General features: G+C 43.0%; 1 protein-coding gene and 1 long non-coding RNA gene across 2 annotated transcripts; both read left to right on the plus strand.

Annotated features, from left to right (window-relative positions):
• The first annotated feature begins 3,702 nt into the window (after positions 1–3,702).
• LOC306921816 (uncharacterized protein) lies at positions 3,703–16,366 on the plus strand. The gene is made up of 7 exons (XM_079499118.1): positions 3,703–3,798; positions 4,121–4,219; positions 5,800–6,633; positions 10,382–10,498; positions 13,703–13,845; positions 15,551–15,660; positions 16,154–16,366. The coding sequence occupies exons 1-7, from the start codon at positions 3,714–3,716 to the stop codon at positions 16,290–16,292; spliced, it is 1,527 nt and encodes a 508-aa protein (XP_079355244.1). The 5' UTR covers positions 3,703–3,713; the 3' UTR covers positions 16,293–16,366.
• Positions 8,002–9,546, plus strand: LOC306922023. Its single transcript, XR_013789874.1, has 3 exons — positions 8,002–8,116; positions 8,532–8,635; positions 9,307–9,546. It is a non-coding gene; the product is annotated as an uncharacterized lncRNA (long non-coding RNA).
• Positions 16,367–26,231: the final 9,865 nt, after the last annotated feature.

A 26,231-nucleotide genomic window follows, 5' to 3' on the forward strand; every position in this document is an offset into this window, starting at 1 on the left:
ATATTTAGATCTCCGAAAATCAGTATTGTAGTATAATAACAGATAGCATAGTTGCAAATTCAGCTATAAAATTAGAATTTATTGGGTCTATAAATTAAAATACATAGAACTGGTAATTAATTTTTTATGATAAAGCTCAGATTCTCAAAAGAGGAAAAACAGCCAAGAGAGACTGGGGAACATCTAAACAGATTTAGAAAGAAGAAGAATTAGAAAGAAGAAGAAAACGGCAGGTTACAACACTTTTTTTTCTTGTTTTTCTTCTTTGTAATTATTTGTTTGGTCCAAAATATTGTGTTTATTGTCATGATTTGTCACGACTCGAGTTGGCTTTGTACGACGCTTAAAAGGTCTTTAAATAAATACTTTTTGAAATGTCTATGAGGAAAATGCATTGGGAATTATTTCCTGGGCCCGGCGTCGTCATGAAAGGGGTGGGACTGCGACGCTCTATGTCGTACCCACAATAAAATCGGAGGCAATTTAAAGCCCTGAAAGTGTTTTAAATGTTGTCCTGTATTTGTTGGTACTGTCAGAGCTGTGTAACAGTATTTGCCTTCTCGTGGCCAGTTCACAAAGCAAAGTTCTTTGTTTACCCAGGGAAGTGGACTAAGCTCGAGATGCTTGTTTACAGCCAGACCCTGCTCATAGAACATTTCATGGTAGGGGTCCAATGCCTTGCTCAAGGGCACTTCAGCGGTGGTAATTTTAACGTGCCGGTCCGGGGATTCGAACTGGCGACCTTCCGGTATCAAGACCGCTCCGCAAACCGTTCGGCCACCGCTGCCACACAGTTGTAAAAGAGACTTTAGTCTCAATGTGGTTTTTACTGAATTAAAAAGGTTAAATAAAATAAAACATATCGTCACAGCAGAAAAATAAAGAAACAATCATTCATTTTTTAACAGGTCTACTGGTTAAACAAATCTTGAACTTTACATAATCTCAATTTATGACATGATTTGACACTATGGTTACACTGTAGATGCCTTCTTATATGCAGGTTGAAAAGCAATTTCCGAAACCTTGGATTTGATTTCAGCATCAAATCAAATGGTCTGTGATGCAGTGGCGTAAAGGACTTCACCCATTTAGGCCTGACGTCGACATTTAAAAAATGTCTTGTCTAAATCCTCCAGTTTTCTGAAACCCATGTTTCAGTGGTGCTCAATATTTCATATCAAGGACCCCAACAATTATATGTAATTGGCCTCAGACCCCCATCTGAACATGTTGTTCCAGGGACCCCTCAGAAGCAATGATTTGAGTTAAAAATGAAAAAATATATATTCCAAATTTGCGCCACATTTTTACGATTTTTCAAAAATAGCAGACCTACAAGCTCGTAGCGCGCCACTCGGTGGCGCGCTACGAGCTTGTAGATCTGCTATTTTTCAATAGCTAAATTATAACATAATGTTTAAAACACCAAAAGGGTTAAGTACATTTACTGGAGGTCTGAAAAAAAATCATTAACATGGTGAATCACATCTTGATGATGTCAAGATGTGATTCACCATGTTAATGATTTTTTTCAGACCTCCAGTTCTAGGAAAGGTTTTTAAGTGGTGCAACCACTTCCTTAAAGGGGCATTCCACTCATTTTCAACATTTTACTATGTCATTAATATACCTTAGAGCTGTTGTGTGGAAATAATAAAAAAAGTTCCCCCATTCTGTGTTTCCTAGAACTAGAGGTCTGAAAAAAATCATTAACATGGTGAAACACATCTTGATGATGTCATCAAGATGTGTTTCACCATGTTAATGATTTTTTTCATAATTACAGTTCTAGGAAATACAAAATGGGGGAACTTTTTATTACTTGGATGGAGGTTACAGTAGAGGGACCCCCACACGGTAACTCTGTCATTTCTCAACCGTTTATATATTTCAGCGCTCTACACATTTCGGCCATTTGGAAATATTTACTCAAGTAAATATTGAATTCCGGAGTAGTTAGTATTGATACTTTTACTTAAGAAAAACATCCAAGTAATTTTTCCACCACTGCTGTAATGCATCTTGTGTGTGTGTGTGTGTGTGTGTGTGTGTGTGTGTGTGTGTGTGTGTGTGTGTGTGTGTGTGTGTGTGTGTGTGTGTGTGTTTACACAGTTAGTTAGCAATCTGATTACTCAAGACACAAATTCCGTAATGCTGAGTAACTCAAATGTTTCCTTGGAAACCTTAAGATCAGCTTTTTTTGTTCCAAGTTGTGCATAGGTCAGCAAGTTTCATTCCACGATGAGAATAGCTAATTCCCCTTTTTTGACAGGGGGGGGGGGGGGGGGGGGGGGGAGTGCTTACACCAAGATCATAAAAAGGTTAGTCATTTTTACCACTGTTCTCTTGGACAAACATAGAATACGTGACCAACAGGGGAATCATTCTACTCTCCATGGTCCAGGTAATTAATTTGTTTATCGTGGCACTTGCTGTAGCTCTTGCAGGGGTGGACTGGCCACAGGACGTACCAGGCCCGGTGGGCCGACCCTCTGGTGGGCCGGTCTGGGACAAATATTAAATTAGTTGTCTGTTGGTTGTGTATCATTTGTGTTGTACTGTAAATGTGGTGCAGTATTAAGGGCTTGTATTTCAAGTATTTGTAATATGGGCCTCGACCCGAAAAGTCAGTAGAGTATCTGCGTGCTGGTTGTGGTGGGCCAGTCTGGGTCAAAGTCAGTAGAGTATCTGCGTGCTGGTTGTGGTGGGCCAGTCTGGGTCAAAGTCAGTAGAGTATCTGCGTGCTGGTTGTGGTGGGCCAGTCTGGGTCAAAGTCAGTGGAGTATCTGCGTGCTGGTTGTGGTGGGCCAGTCTGGGCCAAAGTCAGTGGAGTATCTGCGTGCTGGTTGTGGTGGGCCAGTCTGGGTCAAAGTCAGTGGAGTATCTGCGTGCTGGTTGTGGTGGGCCAGTCTGGGCCAAATTCCGCAAAAATGTCCACGCTGGATTTTTGTCTCAGTCCAGCCCTGAGCACTTGTAATAGTCTCTTTAATTTATGTAATTTAGATTTATAATTTAGCATTTTATTCTATTTAGAATTTTATGAAGACTTACAGTAGCACGTGGCACTCTATAGTGTACTGTATACTACAGATATTAGGTTCTTATGTACTGTATGATTCTTGATGACTATTTCTATGTATTTGATGTATTACCATGTTTTGTTCTTGCTTACTGTAAATTACTCTGGATTAGCCCAGATTTAGACCTGAGGACGATTCTACAAATTCCTTCTAAATTGTGACAGTTTTCTGAAAAACCCTATGTTTCTATGTCAGTGGTTCTCAAACATTTTCATGTCAAGGACCCCTAAAAATATATATAAATTGGCCGCCGACCCCCATCTCAAAATATGTTGTTCCAGGGACCCCCCCCCCCAAATATGTTGTTCCAGGGACCCCCCCCCCCCCCCCCCCCCAGAAGCAAATATTTGTGTTAAAAACGTTCGCTCTGAAAGAATATACATTCAAAGATTTGCGCCACATTTTTCAAACAACGTTTTTTCAAAAATAGCAGACCTACAAGCTTGTAGATCAGCTATTTTTCAATAGCTAATAAAGTATAACAATGCTTACAACTCCAAAAGGGGTTCCAGTACAGAATGGGGAGAGTCTGCTAAATTGCCTAAATTGTAAATTGTTGTCTTTTCAGTTGATTTATTTTTGATCAATTCAAATATATTTATTCCCAGCCCGACCTACACCTTGACGACCATGGATGTTATGGACATGAAGGACAGTCAGAGCAGCTACAGGCCGCTGATGGAGACTGCAGATGGAAGCAAGTTTAAGCTAACAGGTACAATAATAATAATAATACATTAATAATACATAATACAAAAAACTATAATTCGAAAATGGAATAATACAAATATTTTGGAGGTAATACTCCATATAAAATAAATACCCAACTGAAAGCAAACCTCAATATGTTTAAGACTTAAAGATAATCACCGACGGAATATACATTTAAAATAATTCATCAGAATGTGTTTGTTTCATCTCTAAATGTTATAGTTTATAGAACTTTTTCCGCGCACACACACGCACACGCGTTTACAGTCTAATGTTGTTTTATTATATTTTCCTATCTTTGCTCTGCTTCCTAACTATGTGTCCAGTTTCTGAGTTGAGGAGGAGACCTTTCAGGACGGCTGCACTGTGTCTCGTGCTGCTGTGTGCTCTCCTGCTGGCTGGGGTCATAGGTCAAGCAGTCCACTGTAAGTCAGACACTACATTATTGTCATATATATTCACAACACGCACCTATATGCTCTGTATTTCACAACACGTTCAACTTCAGAAGTGGTGGAAAGTAACCTACTTTACTGCAGTGGTTCTCAAACTTTTTCATGTCTGGGACCCCCAAAGTGACGTATTAGCCCACGGACCCCCATTTGAAAAGATATGCCGGGGACCCCCATCAGAGAAGATTTTCTAAATTTCTCTCAACCATTTTTCATTCCAAGGACCCCCAGTTTGACATGCATCAGGTTACAGACCCCCCATTCAATGGCATTTCTATCTCTGGGACCCCAAATTATATTGTAAAAATAGTAAAAAAGAAAAGAAAAAAAGAAACAACATTAATTTAACTCAGTGTACAAATATCCATAAACTCTCAGAGTTAGAGACCCATAAGGGTCCATTTGGTTCCAAACTATAATTTAGCTGGGGACCCCCTGGAACTGCCTCAAGGACCCCACTTTGAGAACCACTGACCTACTGTATCGAGTACAATTTTGGAGGTATTTGTACTTTAATTGAGTATTTCCAATACTTTACTTAGGCCTACTTGAGTCCTACTACACTACATCTCAGAGGCAAATATTGTACTTGTATTACTCCACTACATTTATTTGAAAGGTTTAGTTACTAGTCATGTGGTATAAACTTCAAGAAAGGCACAAACTCAGTCTTTCTTTATCTTTGATTCATTATCTCAAAGATTTGCAACACATGTGTGTGGGATCCAACATCGCTACATTTCTCTGTCACTGCTGGCAGAAGAGGAAGTGAACCTTTTTAACCTGACCATATAGGGAACCATAGGGAAACTGTCAACATATGGCATGCCCAGAGCCTTAGATATGGACAGAGTTACGCAAACTGTGTTCACTTCATGGGGCTTCAGTCCAATGGAGGCTCTCCTACATAGACTTCTATTGGTCACTTCATGGGGCTTCAGTCCAATGGAGGCTCTCCTATAGACTTCTATTGGTCACTTCATGGGGCTTCAGTCCAATGGAGGCTCTCCTATAGACTTCTATTGAGAATGGGGACAATTAATGAACCAACTGGGACAAGTCCTGGACCGGAAGTAGGCAGAAATGCATTGGACTCAGGGCAACAGCCCAGCTTTAATGATGTTAAATACCATTATTTTAGGTTGTTTTGTAGTAATAGTACAACATAAACATTAAAGAGACTTTAGTTGTTACTGTACAATACTTTATAACAGTTGTCATGTTGCACACATGCTTAAAATAGCTCTTATTTGCGCCGCCCTCGTTGAAAACAATGTATTTCCAACTCCAGCTTGGCTCAGTCAGTTCAGGCTGCATGAACAGCAGTACTTTTTCCACCACTGCCAATAATTTGATAACTTGCTTTATTCCTACCTCTGCATGTTACTCTGCTCAGTCCTGCTCCATCCTCAGTACATGTCCTCTAGCCATCTCAGGCGTCTGTGTGTAATGTCCTTGGTAATGCTCCGGCTCCCTGTTTGTTTGTACAGTTCATTGTTTGATATTTTAATTCGGCTCAAGTTCAAGTGTATACTGTCTCTTTATTTTCGCAGCCAGGAAAGCAGCCAGGGAAGCAGAACAACATCATCAAAACAAGTACGATGCCTTAAGTAAACAACGAGACAACCTGGAGACCAACCTGGACGCCGTGCTGAAGGAGAGAGACGAGCAGCAGAACACTCAAGCCCGCCTGCAGAGCAGCAACGGCGACTTACAGCGAGAGAAGGGCCGAGCGTCGGCCGAAATCAACACCCTGAAACAGAGAAACGACGTCCTGACAAACGAGAGAAACACACTCAAAGCCAGCGAAAAGCAATTGCAGACCGACAGAGGTGCCCTAGCCACAGAGAGAGAGCGGCTTAAAGCCGACCACGACCGCTTACAGACCAACAACGTCGCCTTGACCAAAGCCAGAGACCTGTTGCAGAGCAATCTCGATTCGGCCGCCAAACGACGAGACCAGTTGCAGGCCGGTTACGGCTCGACGGTTAAAGAGAGGGACGCGTTTCAGAACCGGTACAACAACGTGACCCGAGCCAGGGAGCAGCTGCAGATCAACTACGACGCCTTGCTCACCGAGTTCGGGAAACTGGAGGACACTCACAACGCCACGAAAAGCGAGAAAGAGCAGTTGGAGATTGATCACGGGCACAAATCGAGAGAATCCAGCTCAAGGCTGAATTACATGAGGATCTGTTTGCTATCAGTGCACATGTTGCAGTCTAGTTACAATGCTTTGATAGCAGACAGAGACTCGCTAAGAGTCAGTTATGACAATGTCACCGCCGACAGAGATGTGTTACAGGTCACTTCTGAAAACTGCACCCTCGAGAGAGATGGGTTACAGCAGGAAGTCGAGAGACTGTCACTCAATGCCACGAATATAGGTAAGACAAAATATAGCAAAGATTTCAGCTAAAAATGTTCACTGTGAAAGAATATATATATATTCAAAGGCCACATTTTCGCGATTTATTTTTATTTTCATATCATTAATTGTTTTTTATTCTTGCTTTGCTGATATTATTTGCAAGACTTGTGTGACGAGGTAAAAAAATAAGTATACAAATGTATAATAATTTAAAGTTAGCGTTCTACAATGGCCTACTTTTATACTGGACGAAAAGGAAACAACAAATAATAATAGAAGAAATACGTTGAAAATTGAAAAAAATAAAAAATGCACTAATCTGAAAAAAAAACAGTGAATTGTTCCAAACAGTTAATAAATTGTCCCAAACCGGTGGTGGCTGACAACAATAAGATCATAAAAACTATAACTAAAATCGTGGGCTAAACAATGATCCTTCTGCACATGCAGTGCACACCATCAACGTCAATTAAAGTCACAGAGGCCCGGGGTCCCAACTCTCTGCCGAGTTAGTTTGGCTTTCCCTCTTTCACCATCTGCCGTCTCGGGCCTTAATACAGATGGGTCCAGCTGCCACAGGCGGACGGGACGGGCACAGAGTAGACACACACCCTGCCTGGTGCCAAGCAACCATTTCCCCCGGCTGGGGTGTCCCTCTACTCCTCCAGACCCCGTCTATGGCCGCTCTCCTTCCATCCAGACAGCTCTGTCTTCTGGGGTGTCCCTCTACTCCTCCAGACCCCGTCTATGTCCGCTCTCCTTCCCTCCAGACAGCTCTGTCTTCTGGGGTGTCCCTCTACTCCTCCAGACCCCGTCTATGTCCGCTCTCCTTCCCTCCAGACAGCTCTGTCTTCTGGGGTGTCCCTCTACTCCTCCAGAGCCCGTCTATGGCCGCTCTCCTTCCATCCAGACAGCTCTGTCTTCTGGGGTGTCCCTCTACTCCTCCAGACCCCGTCTATGGCCGCTCTCCTTCCATCCATCCAGACAGCTGTCTTCAGACAGGGTGTCCCTCTACTCCTCCAGACCCCGTCTATGTCCGCTCTCCTTCCCTCCAGACAGCTGTCTTCTGGGGTGTCCCTCTACTCCTCCAGACCCCGTCTATGTCCGCTCTCCTTCCCTCCAGACAGCTCTGTCTTCTGGGGTGTCCCTCTACTCCTCCAGAGCCCGTCTATGGCCGCTCTCCTTCCATCCAGACAGCTCTGTCTTCTGGGGTGTCCCTCTACTCCTCCAGACCCCGTCTATGGCCGCTCTCCTTCCATCCATCCAGACAGCTGTCTTCAGACAGGGTGTCCCTCTACTCCTCCAGACCCCGTCTATGGCCGCTCTCCTTCCATCCATCCATCCAGACAGCTGTCTTCAGACAGGGTGTCCCTCTACTCCTCCAGACCCCGTCTATGGCCGCTCTCCTTCCATCCATCCAGACAGCTGTCTTCAGACAGGGTGTCCCTCTACTCCTCCAGACCCCGTCTATGGCCGCTCTCCTTCCATCCAGACAAGCTGTCTTCTGGGGTGTCCCTCTACTCCTCCAGAGCCCGTCTATGGCCGCTCTCCTTCCCTCCAGACAGCTCTGTCTTCTGGGGTGTCCCTCTACTCCTCCAGACCCCGTCTATGGCCGCTCTCCTTCCCTCCAGACAGCTCTGTCTTCTGGGGTGTCCCTCTACTCCTCCAGACCCCGTCTATGGCCGCTCTCCTTCCCTCCAGACAGCTCTGTCTTCTGGGGTGTCCCTCTACTCCTCCAGAGCCCGTCTATGGCCGCTCTCCTTCCCTCCAGACAGCTCTGTCTTCTGGGGTGTCCCTCTACTCCTCCAGAGCCCGTCTATGGCCGCTCTCCTTCCATCCAGACAAGCTGTCTTCTGGGGTGTCCCTCTACTCCTCCAGAGCCCGTCTATGGCCGCTCTCCTTCCCTCCAGACAGCTCTGTCTTCTGCCTCCTGTTCCTCTCCACAGCAGTGTTGTTTTTGGCAGCACATTTCTATTTTAGTTCATAGTCTTTGGAATGAAACTAACATTTATAGTCCAGTAATAATGTAATTTGACCTCTAACTAATTGGAAAAAAACCAAACTCAACTGATTTTGCATCTTCAATATATCCTGAATAACAGAAAGAAAGTTGCCTGGAATTGTCTGAGGGGAAAGTGTTGAAAATGGCCTGTACAGTCTGGCCACCATTGACATCCTATTATAAGGCAATATTTTCTAAATTTCCTTATGCTTTAAGTAGCATGTGACATATCAAACTAGGTTGTTGTCATGATGCTGAAGCCATTCCAAGCATTAGTTTTGCATAAAAACACACATTGGGCTAAATTTGGCCATAGCAACTTGCCAAAATGTAATGAGGTCAGCACATTTGGGCAAGTTGCTATGGCCAAATTTAGCCCAATGAGTGTTTTTATGCAAAACTAATGCTTGGAATGGATTCAGCATCATGAAAACCCCCTAGTTTGATATGTCACATGCTACTTAAAGCATAAGGTCATTTAGAAAATATTACCTTATAATAGGATGTCAATGGTGGCCACACTGTACAGGCTATTTTCAACACTTTCCCCTCAGACAATTCCAGGCAACTTTTTTTCTGTTATTCAGGATATATTGAAGATGCAAAATCAGCTGAGTTCGTTTTTTTTGCAATTAGTTAGAGGTTGATCCTGTATTTTCCATAGATTTCCTGTACTATTAGTTTTAGTCACGTTTTAGTCACCTGGAACCGTTGTGAGCTTGTAGATCTGCTATTTCCAGCATGCAACCAAGTGTAAAATGACTTATACTGGAGCTCTTGTCCACTAGTCCCTTCCTAAAAAATTTCAACTTTTTATTTGGTCGTCATCATAGCTTAGTTTTCATTTAGTTTCCATTTAGTGAAAAAAGGTAGTCGACGGACATTTTTCGTCGCAGTTTTAGTCGACGAAAAATCAACACTGCTCCACAGCCCTCTTCTCTCTGTGCTCTGCTCTCTGGAGTGCAGTCTGCATTTAAAGGCTCCACCCATTTACGCAGGGTGCAGGTGATCTCCTAATTAGCAGCTTCACAGACACGCCTCCAGACACTAGCCTATCAAAACTGACCCTGTCTCATAGACAAGACTGTACAGTGTACACACAAACATAGGCACACATAAAATGGTAAATAGTGCATTCATATAGCACCTTTATCCAAGGCGCTTTACAGAGATTGTGCATTACATTCACCCATTCACAGTTTTCACACACACACATTTATACACAGATGGCGGAGGAAACCATGCAAGGCACCAACCTGCACATTAGGAGCAATTAGGGGTTGGTTCAGTGTCTTGCTCAAGGACACTTCGACACTAACTCTGGGGGAGCCCGGGTTCGAACTGGCAACCTTGCGGTTTCCATCCAGCCACTCTACCCCTGATCCACCGCTGCCCCCATAAATGTGCATACAGTACAAAATAGGTCAAATATTGTGTAAATAAAATAAAATGTGATTCATTTCAATTAATTCATTTCAATGCCTCAAAATAATTAGATTACATTTTTTTGAATCGAGTCCCAGCCCTATAGTAACAATACAGAATGTGAAATTGGTGTTTTCCCTGTCCGGGCGTGTTCCCTCAGATCCCCGAGCGTGCTCAGAGACAGAGTTTCGCTGTGATAACCTGTCCGTGTTCCCTCAGATCCCCGAGCGTGCTCAGAGACAGAGTTTCGCTGTGATAACCTGTCCGTGTTCCCTCAGATCCCCGCGCGTGCTCAGAGACAGAGTTTCGCTGTGATAACCTGTCCGTGTTCCCTCAGATCCCCGAGCGTGCTCAGAGACAGAGTTTCGCTGTGATAATCTGCACTGCATTCCCGATCGCTGGGTCTGTGACAAAGACGCCGACTGTCTGGACAACTCGGATGAAAGGAACTGTGGTAAGTGGAGGCTTTTTGTTTTGTGGTCTGGGTGTTAGCGCTCTGGTCCATATTAGCCTGGGGCACCATTCCATTTCAGGTTTATGAACCGGTCGGGAGCGGATGATATCGCTTACGCCATGTTGTAGTCAATGTTTGTAGTCATCAATCTTCCCGGAACTTCCTTTTCCCTCAAATCGAGTTTTCTCAAAAAAAAGCTACAGGCTATGAAAGCTTTTATTGTTATTCTTCCGGTTTGAGGGAAAAGGAAGTTCCGTTTGATTGTTCCTGCCTGATGACTACAAAACAATACTGACGTAATGACGTAACAATATCATCCGTTCCAGACCGGTTCACATGGCACTTTTGGAACAGAGACCAGGCGAGGTTAGGTCCATATAGCGTCGCATTCCCGCACCCTTTCATGACGACGAAGACAATTTCCCATTCATTTTTTCCCATAGACATTTCAGAAAGTATTTATTTAAAGACCTGTAAGCCTCGGACAAAGCCAACTCGGATGGTGACAAATCATGACTATAAACACACTTTTTGGGGGGCGAACAAATAATACAAATATGTTGTACCCTGCCGTTCTTTTTCTTCTATCTAATTATTTATGTTCGGCCCAATTCTTTTTGTTTATTGTCATGAGTTGTCGCCACCCGAGTTGGCTTTGACCGAGGCGTACAGGTCTTTAAATAAATACTTTCTGAAACGGCTATGGGAAAAAATGAATGGGAAATTCTCTTTGTCTGACCCAGACAGACACACAGGACTCCCAATGGTCACATTTGTTGTCAACCTGCTAAGCAGTGCCGGCCCTGAGCAATTTGGTGCCCTAGGCAGGATTTTTCGTGATGCCCCCTTGAAAAATGACCATGGCCCCCTTGTGTTCTAAAGCACTGTGTTTTGTTTTTTTGCTTGGTGGATGCCCCCCCTCCCCTCATGATGCCCCCCCCTCCCCTCATGATGCCCTAGGCAACTGCCTGTTCTGCCTGATGGGAGGGCCGGCCCTTTTAAGGCCCGTGCTCGGTTCGATCAAGTTGAAATGTTCTAGTTACTGTAATCTACAGTAAAGAAAAAAACAAACAAACCAAAAAAAGATCATTATTCATCTTTTGCATTAGTTCATTAAAACAATTCATAAGCTATACAGAGACATGAGGCATTCCTTCTAAAGGCCACTTCAGCAGTGAGTCACACTGTCCTCATTAGCCAGGGTTTTCAGACATGTCACATCTGTCTTTAGCTAAGGATAACCGATGGTAAGTGGTCAAGTAGAGGTTTCCATATTTTAGCGAAAATTGATCATTTTGTTCTTTTTTGCATTAGTTCATTAAAACAATGCATACGCTATACAGAGACCCACAGGCATTCCTTATAAAGGCCACTTCAGCAGTGAGTCACACTGTCCTCATTAATTAACCAGGGTTTTCAGACATGTCATATCTGTCTTTAGCTAAGGATAACCGACGTGGTAAGTGCTCAAGTAGAGGTTTCCATATTTTAGTGAAAATGTCTTCATTGCCTTTAAAATACAGTAGCACTCATTGTCTCGATCCATGGGCAGAATGTTGTATATATCCCAGTACCACTGTGTAACTGTTGGTGGTTTATCCATAATCCAATTGAAAAGGATACATTTTCTGACCAGAACAAATATTTTTTGAAGAAGCATGACAGCTCCTCCAAAGTTGGAGAGACTAATTATGCCTAAATAAACTGTAAGTCCTGAAGTGGTCCACTTAAAGGGAAAATGTTCAATGTTACTTGGGTCAGTGGCACCTCCTACTGGCATGTTTTATTATGGCAATGTTTATTTCATTTGAAAGTATCCTTTTAACAATCAGGACAACATATCATTTAATTAATTGCATAATGATTCCCCCGCCCATGCCTTCATGCCCCCACCCATTTAGACCTGAGGACGATTCTTCAAATGTCTTTTAAATCCTGACAGTTTTCTGAAAAAAACATGTTTCTATATCAGTCGTTCTCAAACATTTTCATGTCAAGGACCCCCAAAAATGATATGTAATTGGCCCCCGAGCCCATCTCAAAATATGTTGTTCCAGGGACCCCCCAGAAGCAAAGATTTTAGTTAAAAACGTTCTCTCTGAAAGAATATTCAAATATTTGCTCTAACTTTTCATGATTTTTCAAAAATAGCAGACCTACAAGCTCGTAGCGCGGCACTCGGCGGCACTCGGTACTATGAGCTTGTAGATCTGCTATTTTTCAAAAGCTAAAGTACAACATAATCCTTAAAACACCAAAAGGGGTTCCCGCCCAAAATTGGTTAACCACTTTTTCAACATGACATCCTAATTTGGGCGTGTCATTATAAGAGGAACATATAGCATGTATGATGCATGTTGAGCTTTGGCTATTCATTATGATGCATGTTGACCTTTGGCTATTCATTATGATGCATGTTGACCTTTGGCTATTCATTATGATGCATGTTGAGCTTTGGCTATTCATTATGATGCATGTTGACCTTTGGCTATTCATTATGATGCATGTTGAGCTTTGGCTATTCATTATGATGCATGTTGAGCTTTGGCTATTCATTATGATGCATGTTGAGCTTTGGCTATTCATTATGATGCATGTTGAGCTTTGGCTATTCATTATGATGCATGTTGAGCTTTGGCTATTCATTATGATGCATGTTGAGCTTTGGCTATTCATTATGATGCATGTTGAGCTTTGGCTATTCATTATGATGCATGTTGAGCTTTGGCTATTCATTATGATGCATGTTGAGCTTTGGCTATTCATTATGATGCATGTTGAGCTTTGGCTATTCATTATGATGCATGTTGAGCTTTGGCTATTCATTATGATGCATGTTGAGCTTTGGCTATTCATTATGATGCATGTTGAGCTTTGGCTATTCATTATGATGCATGTTGAGCTTTGGCTATTCATTATGATGCATGTTGAGCTTTGGCTATTCATTATGATGCATGTTGAGCTTTGGCTATTCATTATGATGCATGTTGAGCTTTGGCTATTCATTATGATGCATGTTGAGCTTTGGCTATTCATTATGATGCATGTTGAGCTTTGGCTATTCATTATGATGCATGTTGAGCTTTGGCTATTCATTATGATGCATGTTGAGCTTTGGCTATTCATTATGATGCATGTTGAGCTTTGGCTATTCATTTTTCAAATTACTTGTAGAAAATACTTAAACAATAATCATTTCAACAGATAAGACATGTCCTACCGCCTTCACGAAGTTCCAGCAGAGCTGCTATTACATCTCCAGCGCCCGTAAATCCTGGTCGGAGAGCCGGAGGGACTGCCAGAACCGAGGGGCAGACCTGGCCATCCTCAACAGCACAGAGGAAATGGTGGGAACAGGATATATGGGCCCTATTTCCATCACATCCTTATCCCTAAATCAGGGGTGGGCAACTTTGACGATGGCGAGGGCCAATATATTTCCACACTCACTCCAGAGGGGCCACAGTGCTTATTACTGTCGCAGCAAAAAATAGCTGATCTACAAGCTCAAAACGCGTCGCCATGCGACGGGTTTTGAGCTTGTAGATCGGCTATTTTTGCTATTATTTGAATTGAACAACCTGAATAATTGTTTTGCTATTTTTTAATTGGAATCCTGAAAAGTAACCTTTTTATTGAATTTCAAGTGCATTTAGTTATAGTTATGTTAACTTTATGAACATAACTACATTGGACACAAAAAGACAATAACATTTTAATACTAGTCATTAAGTACTATAGTAATTTAATACTAGTCATGACGTAATTAGGGGGTTTGGAATCCTAACAGCTGAAATCAATACTATATCAGTATTCTGATTAACCTGAGGGCCGCATTAAGTGAAGGCATGCGGCCCTCCAACTCATCCTTGGTGTGCCCCAGGGGTCTCCTCCCAGGGGTCTCCTCTCAGGGGTCTCCTCCCAGGGGTCTTCTCCCAGGGGTCTCCTCCCAGGGGTCTCCTCCCAGTGGGACGTGGTCCTTGGTGTGCCCCAGGGGTCTCCTCCCAGTGGGACGTGGTCCTTGGTGTGTCCCAGGGGTCTCCTCCCAGGGGTCTTCTCCCAGGGGTCTCCTCCCAGTGGGACGTGGTCCTTGGTGTGCCCCAGGGGTCTCCTCCCAGTGGGACGTGGTCCTTGGTGTGTCCCAGGGGTCTCCTCAGTGGGACGTGGTCCTTGGTGTGCCCCAGGGGTCTCCTCCCAGTGGGACGTGGTCCTTGGTGTGCCCCAGGGGTCTCCTCCCAGTGGGACGTGGTCCTTGGTGTGCCCCAGGGGTCTCCTCCCAGTGGGACGTGGTCCTTGGTGTGTCCCAGGGGTCTCCTCCCAGTGGGACGTGGTCCTTGGTGTGTCCCAGGGGTCTCCTCCCAGTGGGACGTGGTCCTTGGTGTGTCCCAGGGGTCTCCTCAGTGGGACGTGGTCCTTGGTGTGCCCCAGGGGTCTCCTCCCAGTGGGACGTGGTCCTTGGTGTGCCCCAGGGGTCTCCTCCCAGTGGGACGTGGTCCTTGGTGTGCCCCAGGGGTCTCCTCCCAGTGGGACGTGGTCCTTGGTGTGCCCCAGGGGTCTCCTCCCAGTGGGACGTGGTCCTTGGTGTGTCCCAGGGGTCTCCTCCCAGTGGGACGTGGTCCTTGGTGTGCCCCAGGGGTCTCCTCCCAGTGGGACGTGGTCCTTGGTGTGTCCCAGGGGTCTCCTCCCAGTGGGACGTGGTCCTTGGTGTGTCCCAGGGGTCTCCTCCCAGTGGGACGTGGTCCTTGGTGTGCCCCAGGGGTCTCCTCCCAGTGGGACGTGCATCGGGGACGTCCCTAGGGAGACGCTCGAGAGGCATCCTAACCAGATGCCCGAATCACCTAGGCTGTCTCTAAGCACCTAAGCAGCCACCTATTAACTGGCTGGTGGAAAATGTAAAATGTTTTTCAAAATAGTAAAAAAGGCATTGAGCCATATGTGTGTGCGTGACTACTGCGTGTGTCTGAATATGAGCCACCCTGCATTTTTGTGCACATTTATATATATATGTGATTTCTTTTTTTTTAACCTGTTGTTTCTCCTCCTCCCTCAAAGGACTTCATCGATACCATACATAAGGCAGATTCTGATAGCTGGATTGGTTTGACCGATATGGGGAGAGAGGGACATTGGGTGTGGGTGGACGGCACACCGCTGACCGTAGAGTAAGAAAGACCATTCATTCAAATCTTCTCTGTGACGGCAATTCAATTATTTGTAACTTTTAATACATTAACAGTGGTGGGAAAAAAGTACTCAATTGTTTTACTTAAGTAAAAGTATCAATACTGCAATGCAAAAATACTCCGTTACAAGTAGAAGTCCAGAATTCAAAATGTACTTGAAGTACTAAAAGATATAGCACTCAGTCATTATGCAGAATGTCCCATTTCAAGTTTTCAAATGTATAAGAATCTTTTGAAAATAGCAGATCTACAAGCTCACAATGTGTTGTAGTGGAGTAGATCAAGTAAAAGTTGGCCTACTGAAAAGTGGAAAAACTCAAGTAAAGTACAAATACCTCAAAATTGAACTAAAGTACTTAAGTAAATCTACATAGTTACTTTACACCACTGTAAATTCAAAATTAAAAAAGTGGAAGAAGCTGCTACATTATTTTCTGTTTTGGCGCCTTATCTCTCTCCCTTCTTTACACAGCAAGTTTTGGGGCAAAGGACAGCCCAACAATCACCATGGGGTGCAGGACTGCGTGGAGTTCTTGAAGAAGGGCACAATGAGCGGGTACTGGAACGACGACGAATGTGAGGACAAAAACACCTGGATCTGTGAGATGTAGGCATGTACAGTTGGGTGCCACCGATATTGTCCCTTATCATTTGACCCATTTAGGCCTGACCTCAAAATTTAAAAAAAATCCTTCTATTAAAATCCTCCAGTTTTCTGAAATAAATATTTTCACGATTTTTCAAAAATAGCAGACCTACAAGCTCGTAGCGCGCCACTCGGTGGCGCGCTATGAGCTTGTAGATCTGCTATTTTTCAATAGCTAAATTATAACATAATGTTTAAAACACCAAAAGGCGTTCCCGCCCAAAATGGGTTAACTGTCCTTTTGCGCAGATCACGCAAACCTCAGCAAAAAGAAAAGGACAATATCGATGGCCTCCAACTGTATACATTAATAATGGGAATTTGGCTGAATATGAAATGCTCATGTTCTGTAATTTTATGTACTGTAGTGGTCCTAGTAAATTGTCTGATATTGATGATGTAGCTCTAACAACAGTGACAGCTCCAGATAATTGACTGGGGGGGGGGACTATAGTGGAGGGGGGGGGGGGGGGGGGGGGGACGACTATAGAGGGTATGCGTGTGACATCATCATCAAACCCGGAAGTTACGCGGGAACACTTACTGTGTGACAAAAAACTACTTTCTGGCCTTGACAGCCCATTCATCCAAAAAGATAACTCTATTTGATTGCATTAAACGACTTTAAACAACATTAAATTAACTTTGCCACCACCTTTGCCACTCGATTTGCCACTCGATATGCCATTCACTTAATGCATGCGCATACCCTCTATAGTGGAGGGGGGGGACTATAGTGGAGGGGGGGGGGGACTATATTGGAGGGGGGGGGGCTATAGTGGAGGGGGGGGGGGGGCTATAGTGGAGGGGGGGGGCTATTCTGATCTATTCATCTATAGACCATTCATCTATTCATGAATGATATTCATGTATCTCTTTTTTGTGTATCGTTTTCATTTTCAATGACAGGCTACAAAGAACCTTTCAATTTACAAGTAGCATTTATTGTAGGATGAGAAAAGCATTGGTGTTGAATGATGCAAAAAATAATTAATAAACTGTAAAATGTGAATGCCTTTTTTTTTTAGATAATTGTTTTTGTTTTGTTTTTACACAGATTTGTGTTTTTTTAATGAATTGCCTCGTCCAATGATGATGGCAGACTGCGTGGCGTGCAATGTGTTACCTCATGTACAAATTATATAGTTAATGATTGATCATAAATGAAACAGTTTGGTGTTGTTTTATGGTCCTGAGACTTTTGATGCATAATAGACTCAACTAGGGTTTGGGACGACATGTATACCTCACAATACGATATCTGTCCATAATGATAATATCACGATATTCTATATATTGCGATATGTAATACATTGCAAGAGATTTCATCAATGATATATCACAATATCTGTATTAACTGAAAATAAAAATAACCATGAATGGCAAAACTCTGGAATTATGTATTTATTCCAAAATCTAACAAGATCTTTTTTAAATAACCATAGGCTAAGTTTATTTTATTTTTTATTTAACCTTTATTTAACCAGTAAAATCACATTGAGACCAAAGTCTCTTTTACGAGTGCGCACTGGCCAAGAGAAGAGGCCAATAAATGTTACACAGCTCTGCCAGTAACAACAAATACAGGACATAACAAGACAAACATATGACATAAGTACATGAATCTTGCCTCGTCCAAACAGTAAAACACTGATGGCAACCTTTGCAACTTGTCCACAACTTGTCTGTCCACAGCAATGGGTAACCAATACACTACTATACTACTACTAACTATAATCAATATCACAATATTGGCAGGATGATACAATGTACTGTATATATATCGCGGGAGGAAGTACCGTGATATCGATATATTGGCACACCCCTAGACTCAACACACTACAATGTAAATATAATGCTGTCGAACAGTTAGCATGTTTCAAAACTGAGTGATTATAAATTATATATACTTATAGATCCTAATCTATAGTGTCCTAGTGTTGAAGCTGCAACTACGTAACGTTCCTCTTCTTCTACCCCGGATTTGAACCCAGGTCTCCTCCTGCGCATTGAGCTAATAGAGCCCATGCCTGCTTTGCTCAGGGGATACATTTAATCTGGACGTCGTTCAGGTCGAAGTTTGCGTCAAACCTGCAGAAACAGGATTGTGTCAAAGGTCATGTTTCCACTATATGAATGAAGTTGATGATAAAATTGGACACTTTTGAATCTTAAGTCCTTTTGCCACGTCCTCCAATAGAGTGGTTAAAAAAAACACAATATAATAGGGTCAAAATATTAGATAGTTTCAGAAGCTTTTGCACTGTGTCATTAGTTTTGACCTGAGATCAGATTCTAAAAATGTCTTCTACATCCTGACAGTTTTCTGAAAAAGCTATGTTTCTATGTCAGTGGTTCTTCGATTTTTCAAAAACAGCAGACCTACAAGCTCGTAGCGCGCCACTCGAGCTTGTAGATCTGCTATTTTTCAATAGCTAAAGCACAACATAATGCTAACACCAAAAGGGGTTCCCGCCCGGAATGGGTTAAGATGGACTGACTGATCTGCTGACTAATGTGATTCACTACATTATTATTATTTTTATATAGGCTACAACAATAGCATATGAGGACGACTCAGGGGCAGACTGGAAACAAAAATCTGCCTGGGAATTTAATTTACAGTGGTCTTCATATTTGTTGTTTACTGTATATATACTGTTATGGCACGCTCTATAAGACCACAACAAATAAAGGCGAAACACACTGAGGGTTCACAAAAAAGTGGTGATTTCTTATGAACAAAATGATGAAAATTCAAAGTAGAGGAAGGAATATTGTTTCCATTTCCAACAGACAGGGAGGGAAACATGCTTCACAAAATTATAACTGGGACTAACAAACAGAAACGTGCTCCTGTGGCCCAGGGAGGAATTAAGAGACTGAAACATGGCCTTTTATACTGTGTTGGAGGCAGTGGCCAGGTGTCTCTAGCCTGGCAGGCATTTTCTTTTTGCCAACGGCTGATTCGGTCTGGCTTATTAGCCAGGCTAAGGTGTCTCCCCTTCCACTGATTACCTCTGATTCCACCCTCCAAACCAGCACAACAGCACAGACCTGCAAAGGCCACCACAAAATTATGTCATGCTATCAAATAAATACAAACTAGCACCAGCATGATTATCATGCATGCATGGGACCAGACCTCTATGGTCTGTTTTACAAACTGTATTGTACTGTACATTGTAGCCTACTGCACAGAGTAGACGCTGTATTGTACTGTACATTGTAGCCTACTGCACAGAGTAGACTCATACAAACTGTACTGTACTGTACATTGTAGCCTACTGCACAGAGTAGACTCATACAAACTGTATTGTACTGTACATTGTAGCCTACTGCACAGAGTAGACTCATACAAACTATTGTACTGTACATTGTAGCCTACTGCACAGAGTAGACTCATGAAACTGTATTGTACTGTACATTGTAGCCTACTGCACAGAGTAGACTCATACAAACTATTGTACTGTACATTGTAGCCTACTGCACAGAGTAGACTCATGACTCAAACTGTATTGTACTGTACATTGTAGCCTACTGCACAGAGTAGACTCATGAAACTGTATTGTACTGTACATTGTAGCCTACTGCACAGAGTAGACTCTGTATTGTACTGTACATTGTAACCTACTGCACAGAGTAGACTCTGTATTGTACTGTACATTGTAGCCTACTGCACAGAGTAGACTCTGTATTGTACTGTACATTGTAGACTACTGCACAGAGTAGACTCTGTATTGTACTGTACATTGTAGACTACTGCACAGAGTAGACTCTGTATTGTACTGTACATTGTAGACTACTGCACAGAGTAGACTCTGTATTGTACTGTACATTGTAACCTACTGCACAGAGTAGACTCTGTATTGTACTGTACATTGTAACCTACTGCACAGAGTAGACTCTGTATTGTACTGTACATTGTAACCTACTGCACAGAGTAGACTCTGTATTGTACTGTACATTGTAGCCTACTGCACAGAGTAGACTCTGTATTGTACTGTACATTGTAGCCTACTGCACAGAGTAGACTCTGTATTGTACTGTACATTGTAGCCTACTGCACAGAGTAGACTCTGTATTGTACTGTACATTGTAACCTACTGCACAGAGTAGACTCTGTATTGTACTGTACATTGTAACCTACTGCACAGAGTAGACTCTGTATTGTACTGTACATTGTAACCTACTGCACAGAGTAGACTCTGTATTGTACTGTACATTGTAACCTACTGCACAGAGTAGACTCTGTATTGTACTGTACATTGTAACCTACTGCACAGAGTAGACTCTGTATTGTACTGTACATTGTAGCCTACTGCACAGAGTAGACTCTGTATTGTACTGTACATTGTAGCCTACTGCACAGAGTAGACTCTGTATTGTACTGTACATTGTAACCTACTGCACAGAGTAGACTCTGTATTGTACTGTACATTGTAACCTACTGCACAGAGTAGACTCTGTATTGTACTGTACATTGTAGCCTACTGCACAGAGTAGACTCTGTATTGTACTGTACATTGTAGCCTACTGCACAGAGTAGACTCTGTATTGTACTGTACATTGTAGACTACTGCACAGAGTAGACTCTGTATTGTACTGTACATTGTAGCCTACTGCACAGAGTAGACTCTGTATTGTACTGTACATTGTAACCTACTGCACAGAGTAGACTCTGTATTGTACTGTACATTGTAGACTACTGCACAGAGTAGACTCTGTATTGTACTGTACATTGTAGACTACTGCACAGAGTAGACTCTGTATTGTACTGTACATTGTAGACTACTGCACAGAGTAGACTCTGTATTGTACTGTACATTGTAGACTACTGCACAGAGTAGACTCTGTATTGTACTGTACATTGTAACCTACTGCACAGAGTAGACTCTGTATTGTACTGTACATTGTAGACTACTGCACAGAGTAGACTCTGTATTGTACTGTACATTGTAGCCTACTGCACAGAGTAGACTCTGTATTGTACTGTACATTGTAGACTACTGCACAGAGTAGACTCTGTATTGTACTGTACATTGTAGACTACTGCACAGAGTAGACTCTGTATTGTACTGTACATTGTAGCCTACTGCACAGAGTAGACTCTGTATTGTACTGTACATTGTAACCTACTGCACAGAGTAGACTCTGTATAGCTCTAGTGGGGCTATCTCTGAGGTTTTGAAAAATAAATATGTCTTTCATTCAAACGCAGTATTATGAGCTATACTAGTCTAAATTTAGACGAAATGCATTAACTCTTTAAAACCTTTTCAACACAGAAATAAATACCGTACATTCAATCCTAGAAACATAATTTATTTGATTGATTGATTGATTGATTGATTGATTGATTGATTGATTGATTGAACATGTTATTTCACAGTATGCAGAATGGGTACATTTCAAACGAAAGCACAAGTCAATACAAAACCTGCTACCCTTTGAGGACAAAACCATGAAAAGCACTAAATAAGACTTGTCTACATCAGGGTCCTCCATTCTCAATTCATCAGAACATTTAAAGACGTACAAATACACTTCTATGTAAAAGAAAAACAGGAGGATGATTAAAATCAAGGTCCTGTTATAAGTACCTGGATGCCTGTCGTGCAGCTGATGAGAATGAGATAGCCAGCAGAGCTGTTATAAGTACCTGGATGCGTGTCGTGCAGCTGATGAGAATGAGATAGCCAGCAGAGCTGTTATAAGTACCTGAATGCGTGCCGTGCAGCTGATGAGAATGAGATAGCCAGCAGAGCTGTTATAAGTACCTGAATGCGTGTCGTGCAGCTGATGAGAATGAGATAGCCAGCAGAGCTGTTATAAGTACCTGGATGCGTGTCGTGCAGCTGATGAGAATGAGATAGCCAGCAGAGCTGTTATAAGTACCTGAATGCGTGTCGTGCAGCTGATGAGAATGAGATAGCCAGCAGAGCTGTTATAAGTACCTGAATGCGTGTCGTGCAGCTGATGAGAATGAGATAGCCAGCAGAGCTGTTATAAGTACCTGAATGCGTGTCGTGCAGCTGATGAGAATGAGATAGCCAGCAGAGCTGTTATAAGTACCTGGATGCGTGTCGTGCAGCTGATGAGAATGAGATAGCCAGCAGAGCTGTTATAAGTACCTGAATGCGTGTCGTGCAGCTGATGAGAATGAGATAGCCAGCAGAGCTGTTATAAGTACCTGGATGCGTGTCGTGCAGCTGATGAGAATGAGATAGCCAGCAGAGCTGTTATAAGTACCTGAATGCGTGTCGTGCAGCTGATGAGAATGAGATAGCCAGCAGAGCTGTTATAAGTACCTGAATGCGTGTCGTGCAGCTGATGAGAATGAGATAGCCAGCAGAGCTGTTATAAGTACCTGGATGCGTGTCGTGCAGCTGATGAGAATGAGATAGCCAGCAGAGCTGAGTGTTAGAAAGGATTCAAGGGCTCACTGTATGAAACGTATTTCTCTTATCCTCTCAACACACCGCCTGATCTGGGAACAAAAACATATTCACGAGGACAGCTTGGAGCCTTGGATTGGACACGAGGACAGCTTGGAGCCTTGGATTACACATTGCCTCCAATCTCATGGGCTGAGGTTGAAGTGGCTTGGAGCCTTGGATTACACATGGCCTCCAATCTCATGGGCTGAGGTTGAAGTGGCTTGGAGCCTTGGATTACACATTGCCTCCAATCTCATGGGCTGAGGTTGAAGTGGCTTGGAGCCTTGGATTACACATTGCCTCCAATCTCATGGGCTGAGGTTGAAGTGGCTTGGAGCCTTGGATTACACATTGCCTCCAATCTCATGGGCTGAGGTTGAAGTGGCTTGGAGCCTTGGATTACACATTGCCTCCAATCTCATGGGCTGAGGTTGAAGTGGCTTGGAGCCTTGGATTACACATTGCCTCCAATCTCATGGGCTGAGGTTGAAGTGGCTTGGAGCCTTGGATTACACATGGCCTCCAATCTCATGGGCTGAGGTTGAAGTGGCTTGGAGCCTTGGATTACACATTGCCTCCAATCTCATGGGCTGAGGTTGAAGTGGCTTGGAGCCTTGGATTACACATTGCCTCCAATCTCACATGGGCTGAGGTTGAAGTGAGTGAACTCTGCCTTCTGCAATAAAGTGAATATTGTGTAACCAAACCATGACTAAGATAATATGCCAGGTGGTGGGAAAAATACTCAAATGTTTTACTTACCGTAAGTAAAAGTATCAATACTGCAATGTAGATGTATGCTGGTACAAGTCGAAGTCCCATACTCAAAATGTAATTGAGTAAAAGTACAAAAGCATCAGCATCAAATTAAACTAGTACTAGAAATAAAAGTAGGCTACTCGCAGAATGTCCCATTTCAGAAGTTCAACATACTGTACGTAAAAAGTTCACAATGCGTCGTATCGCGACACATTGTGAACTTGTAGATCTGCTATTTTCAAATGGACAAAAAATATATAGGGCTGAAGTGATGTGTTTTGTTTTTGTGTTTTGTAACAATAATCTAAATCTACAAAGTTACTATATAGGCCTACTAGTAACTAAAGTTTTCATATTATTGTAGTGGAGTAAAAGTACAAGGTATAGTCTGGTGACCACCGGAGAGACGGGTGACAGCCGGAATGTAGACGGCACCCGGGTGAGCAGTATGGGTTAGCGCCCCAGCCTGTGTACTCCGTGAGGAGGAAGCCCAACAAACCTTGGTGAGGCCTTTAGGAGGGCCATTATAATCCACCACTCCGGAGTGCAGTGCCTGGTACTGGGAGTCTGGTGCAACGCACAGGTCCTGGGCCTGGTGAGAGCAGGAGTGGACCTGGTGAGACGAAGGAGGGGCCCGGTCAGGAGTCAACCCACAGAGCCTAGTCCTTCCACTTGCCAGATTTTGGTTCTCTCAGTACCGGCAGAGTAGTTCCGGAGCAACGGATTGTGTGGCCTTGCTCATTCCCTGATGGACTGATCAAGGGTAGCTACTGGGACGTAAATCGGGATTTGATCAACCCCGGCTGGGGCGCCTGAGTAAGGGGTATGATGTTATACAATATATTTGCCTCTGAGATGTAGTGGAGTAGAAGTAAAAGGACTGGAATTTGGAAATACTTCGGTAAAGTAAAAGCACCTCCAAATTGTACAGTACTTAAGTAAATGCACTTACTTTACACCACTGCTCAGATCCCAGGGGGTGATGGAGAACTTTACACCACTGCTCAGATCCCAGGGGGTGATGGAGAACTTTACACCACTGCTCAGATCCCAGGGGGTGATGGAGAACTTTACACCACTGCTCAGATCCCAGGGGGTGATGGAGAACGTTACACCACTGCTCAGATCCCAGGTGGTGATGGAGAACTTTACACCACTGCTCAGATCCCAGGGGGGGATGGAGAACTTTACACCACTGCTCAGATCCCAGGGGGTGATGGAGAACTTTACACCACTGCTCAGATCCCAGGGGGTGATGGAGAACTTTACACCACTGCTCAGATCCCAGGGGGTGATGGAGAACTTTACACAACTGCTCAGATCCCAGGGGGTGATGGAGAACTTTACACCACTGCTCAGATCCCAGGGGGTGATGGAGAACTTTGAAAGCAATTCTCCCCATGCAAGGCCCTTGCTTGATTGATTGATTGATTGAAGTATTTATTAACAGTTTGCAGAATTACAGTACATTTCAAGCACAACTCAATACAAAAACTGTTAACTGTGGACGAGGACACCATAAAGCATTACACTTGTTTACAATAGGGCCCACCGTGCAGAGCCGTAGAAGGAGAGAGTTGCAACACGCTTCGATCTCGCCGCAAAGCAGGGTGCTATGGGCTATAGTTCCAAACATTGGAACTATCCCATTGAGATAGAATGAGCACTTCCGCATTCCAATATTACAAATGGGAGGCAACGCTAGTGTCGTCCAAAACTATGGCTCCAAAAACTATGGAATGCACTTCCCATTGCAATCAGAACTGCAGATTCGCTCCCAATCTTCCGCCGCAGTCTGAAAACACACCTCTTCAGACTCCATCTTAGCATCTTAGCCTCAACCTCCTACAGGCGTATGAAAAGGCTCAACTTATGTATCTTAGATAGCATTTTTATGTAGACTTATAGAATTGTATGTAAACATAGCACTGCATATGCATAGTTTCATTATATAGATTTTCCACTGTTACGCTCTTAGCTTATGTATGATTCATGATAACTACTTCGTATGTATTTGATGTATAACCATACTTTTTTATTCTTTGTTCTTGCTTAATGTAAATTGCTCTGGATTAGGAGCGTCTGCTAAATGCCTATTGTAAATTCATTGTCGTCACTCTCATACTAAAGATCACGCTGGCAGTGCCTAAGCTTGCAAAGATAAAGATTAAAACGTTATTATGTTTTGATGAAATGCATCAAACTCATCATATGAATGAATTAGAGCTGTTGCTGACAATCCTTTTTTACAATTTCATTTTCTGAGAGGTTTCACCTTATTTGCTCAACTGGCAACTTACGGTATTTTAGGCTGCACGATCTGGTACTGTACATTATGGCATGCAGTAAATGCAAGGAGAGGGCAATTAGAAGGCCATTCACCACCTACAGATCTGGGCACTTGAGTAAATCAAAGTTTCTCTGTGGTGAACATAAGATTGATTGATTGATTGATTGATTGATTGATTGATTGATTGATTGATTGATTGATTGATTGATTGATTGATTGATTGATTGAGAATTTAATTTGACAGTATGCAGAATGGGTATTTCAAACAAAAGTAGCCTACAGGTCAATACAAAAAGTGCTACTTGAGGATAGAACCAGAAAAAGCACAAAGAAGACTTGTTTACATCAGGGTCCTCCATTTTCAATTCATCAGAACATTTATTAATGACGTACAAATATACACTTCTATGCAAAA

The sequence above is a fragment of the Electrona antarctica genome (genome assembly GCF_951216825.1).
Source record: "Electrona antarctica genome assembly, chromosome: 4".
Taxonomy (NCBI): domain Eukaryota; kingdom Metazoa; phylum Chordata; class Actinopteri; order Myctophiformes; family Myctophidae; genus Electrona; species Electrona antarctica.

Coding starts and splice junctions, on each gene's coding strand:
- LOC306921816 (XM_079499118.1), top strand. CDS start 3,714: ATGGATGTTATGGACATGAAGGACAGTCAGAGCAGCTACAGGCCGCTG. Junction 6,634..10,381: donor ACTCAATGCCACGAATATAG/GTAAGACAAAAT, acceptor GTGTTCCCTCAG/ATCCCCGAGCGTGCTCAGAG. Junction 15,661..16,153: donor GGCACACCGCTGACCGTAGA/GTAAGAAAGACC, acceptor TTCTTTACACAG/CAAGTTTTGGGGCAAAGGAC.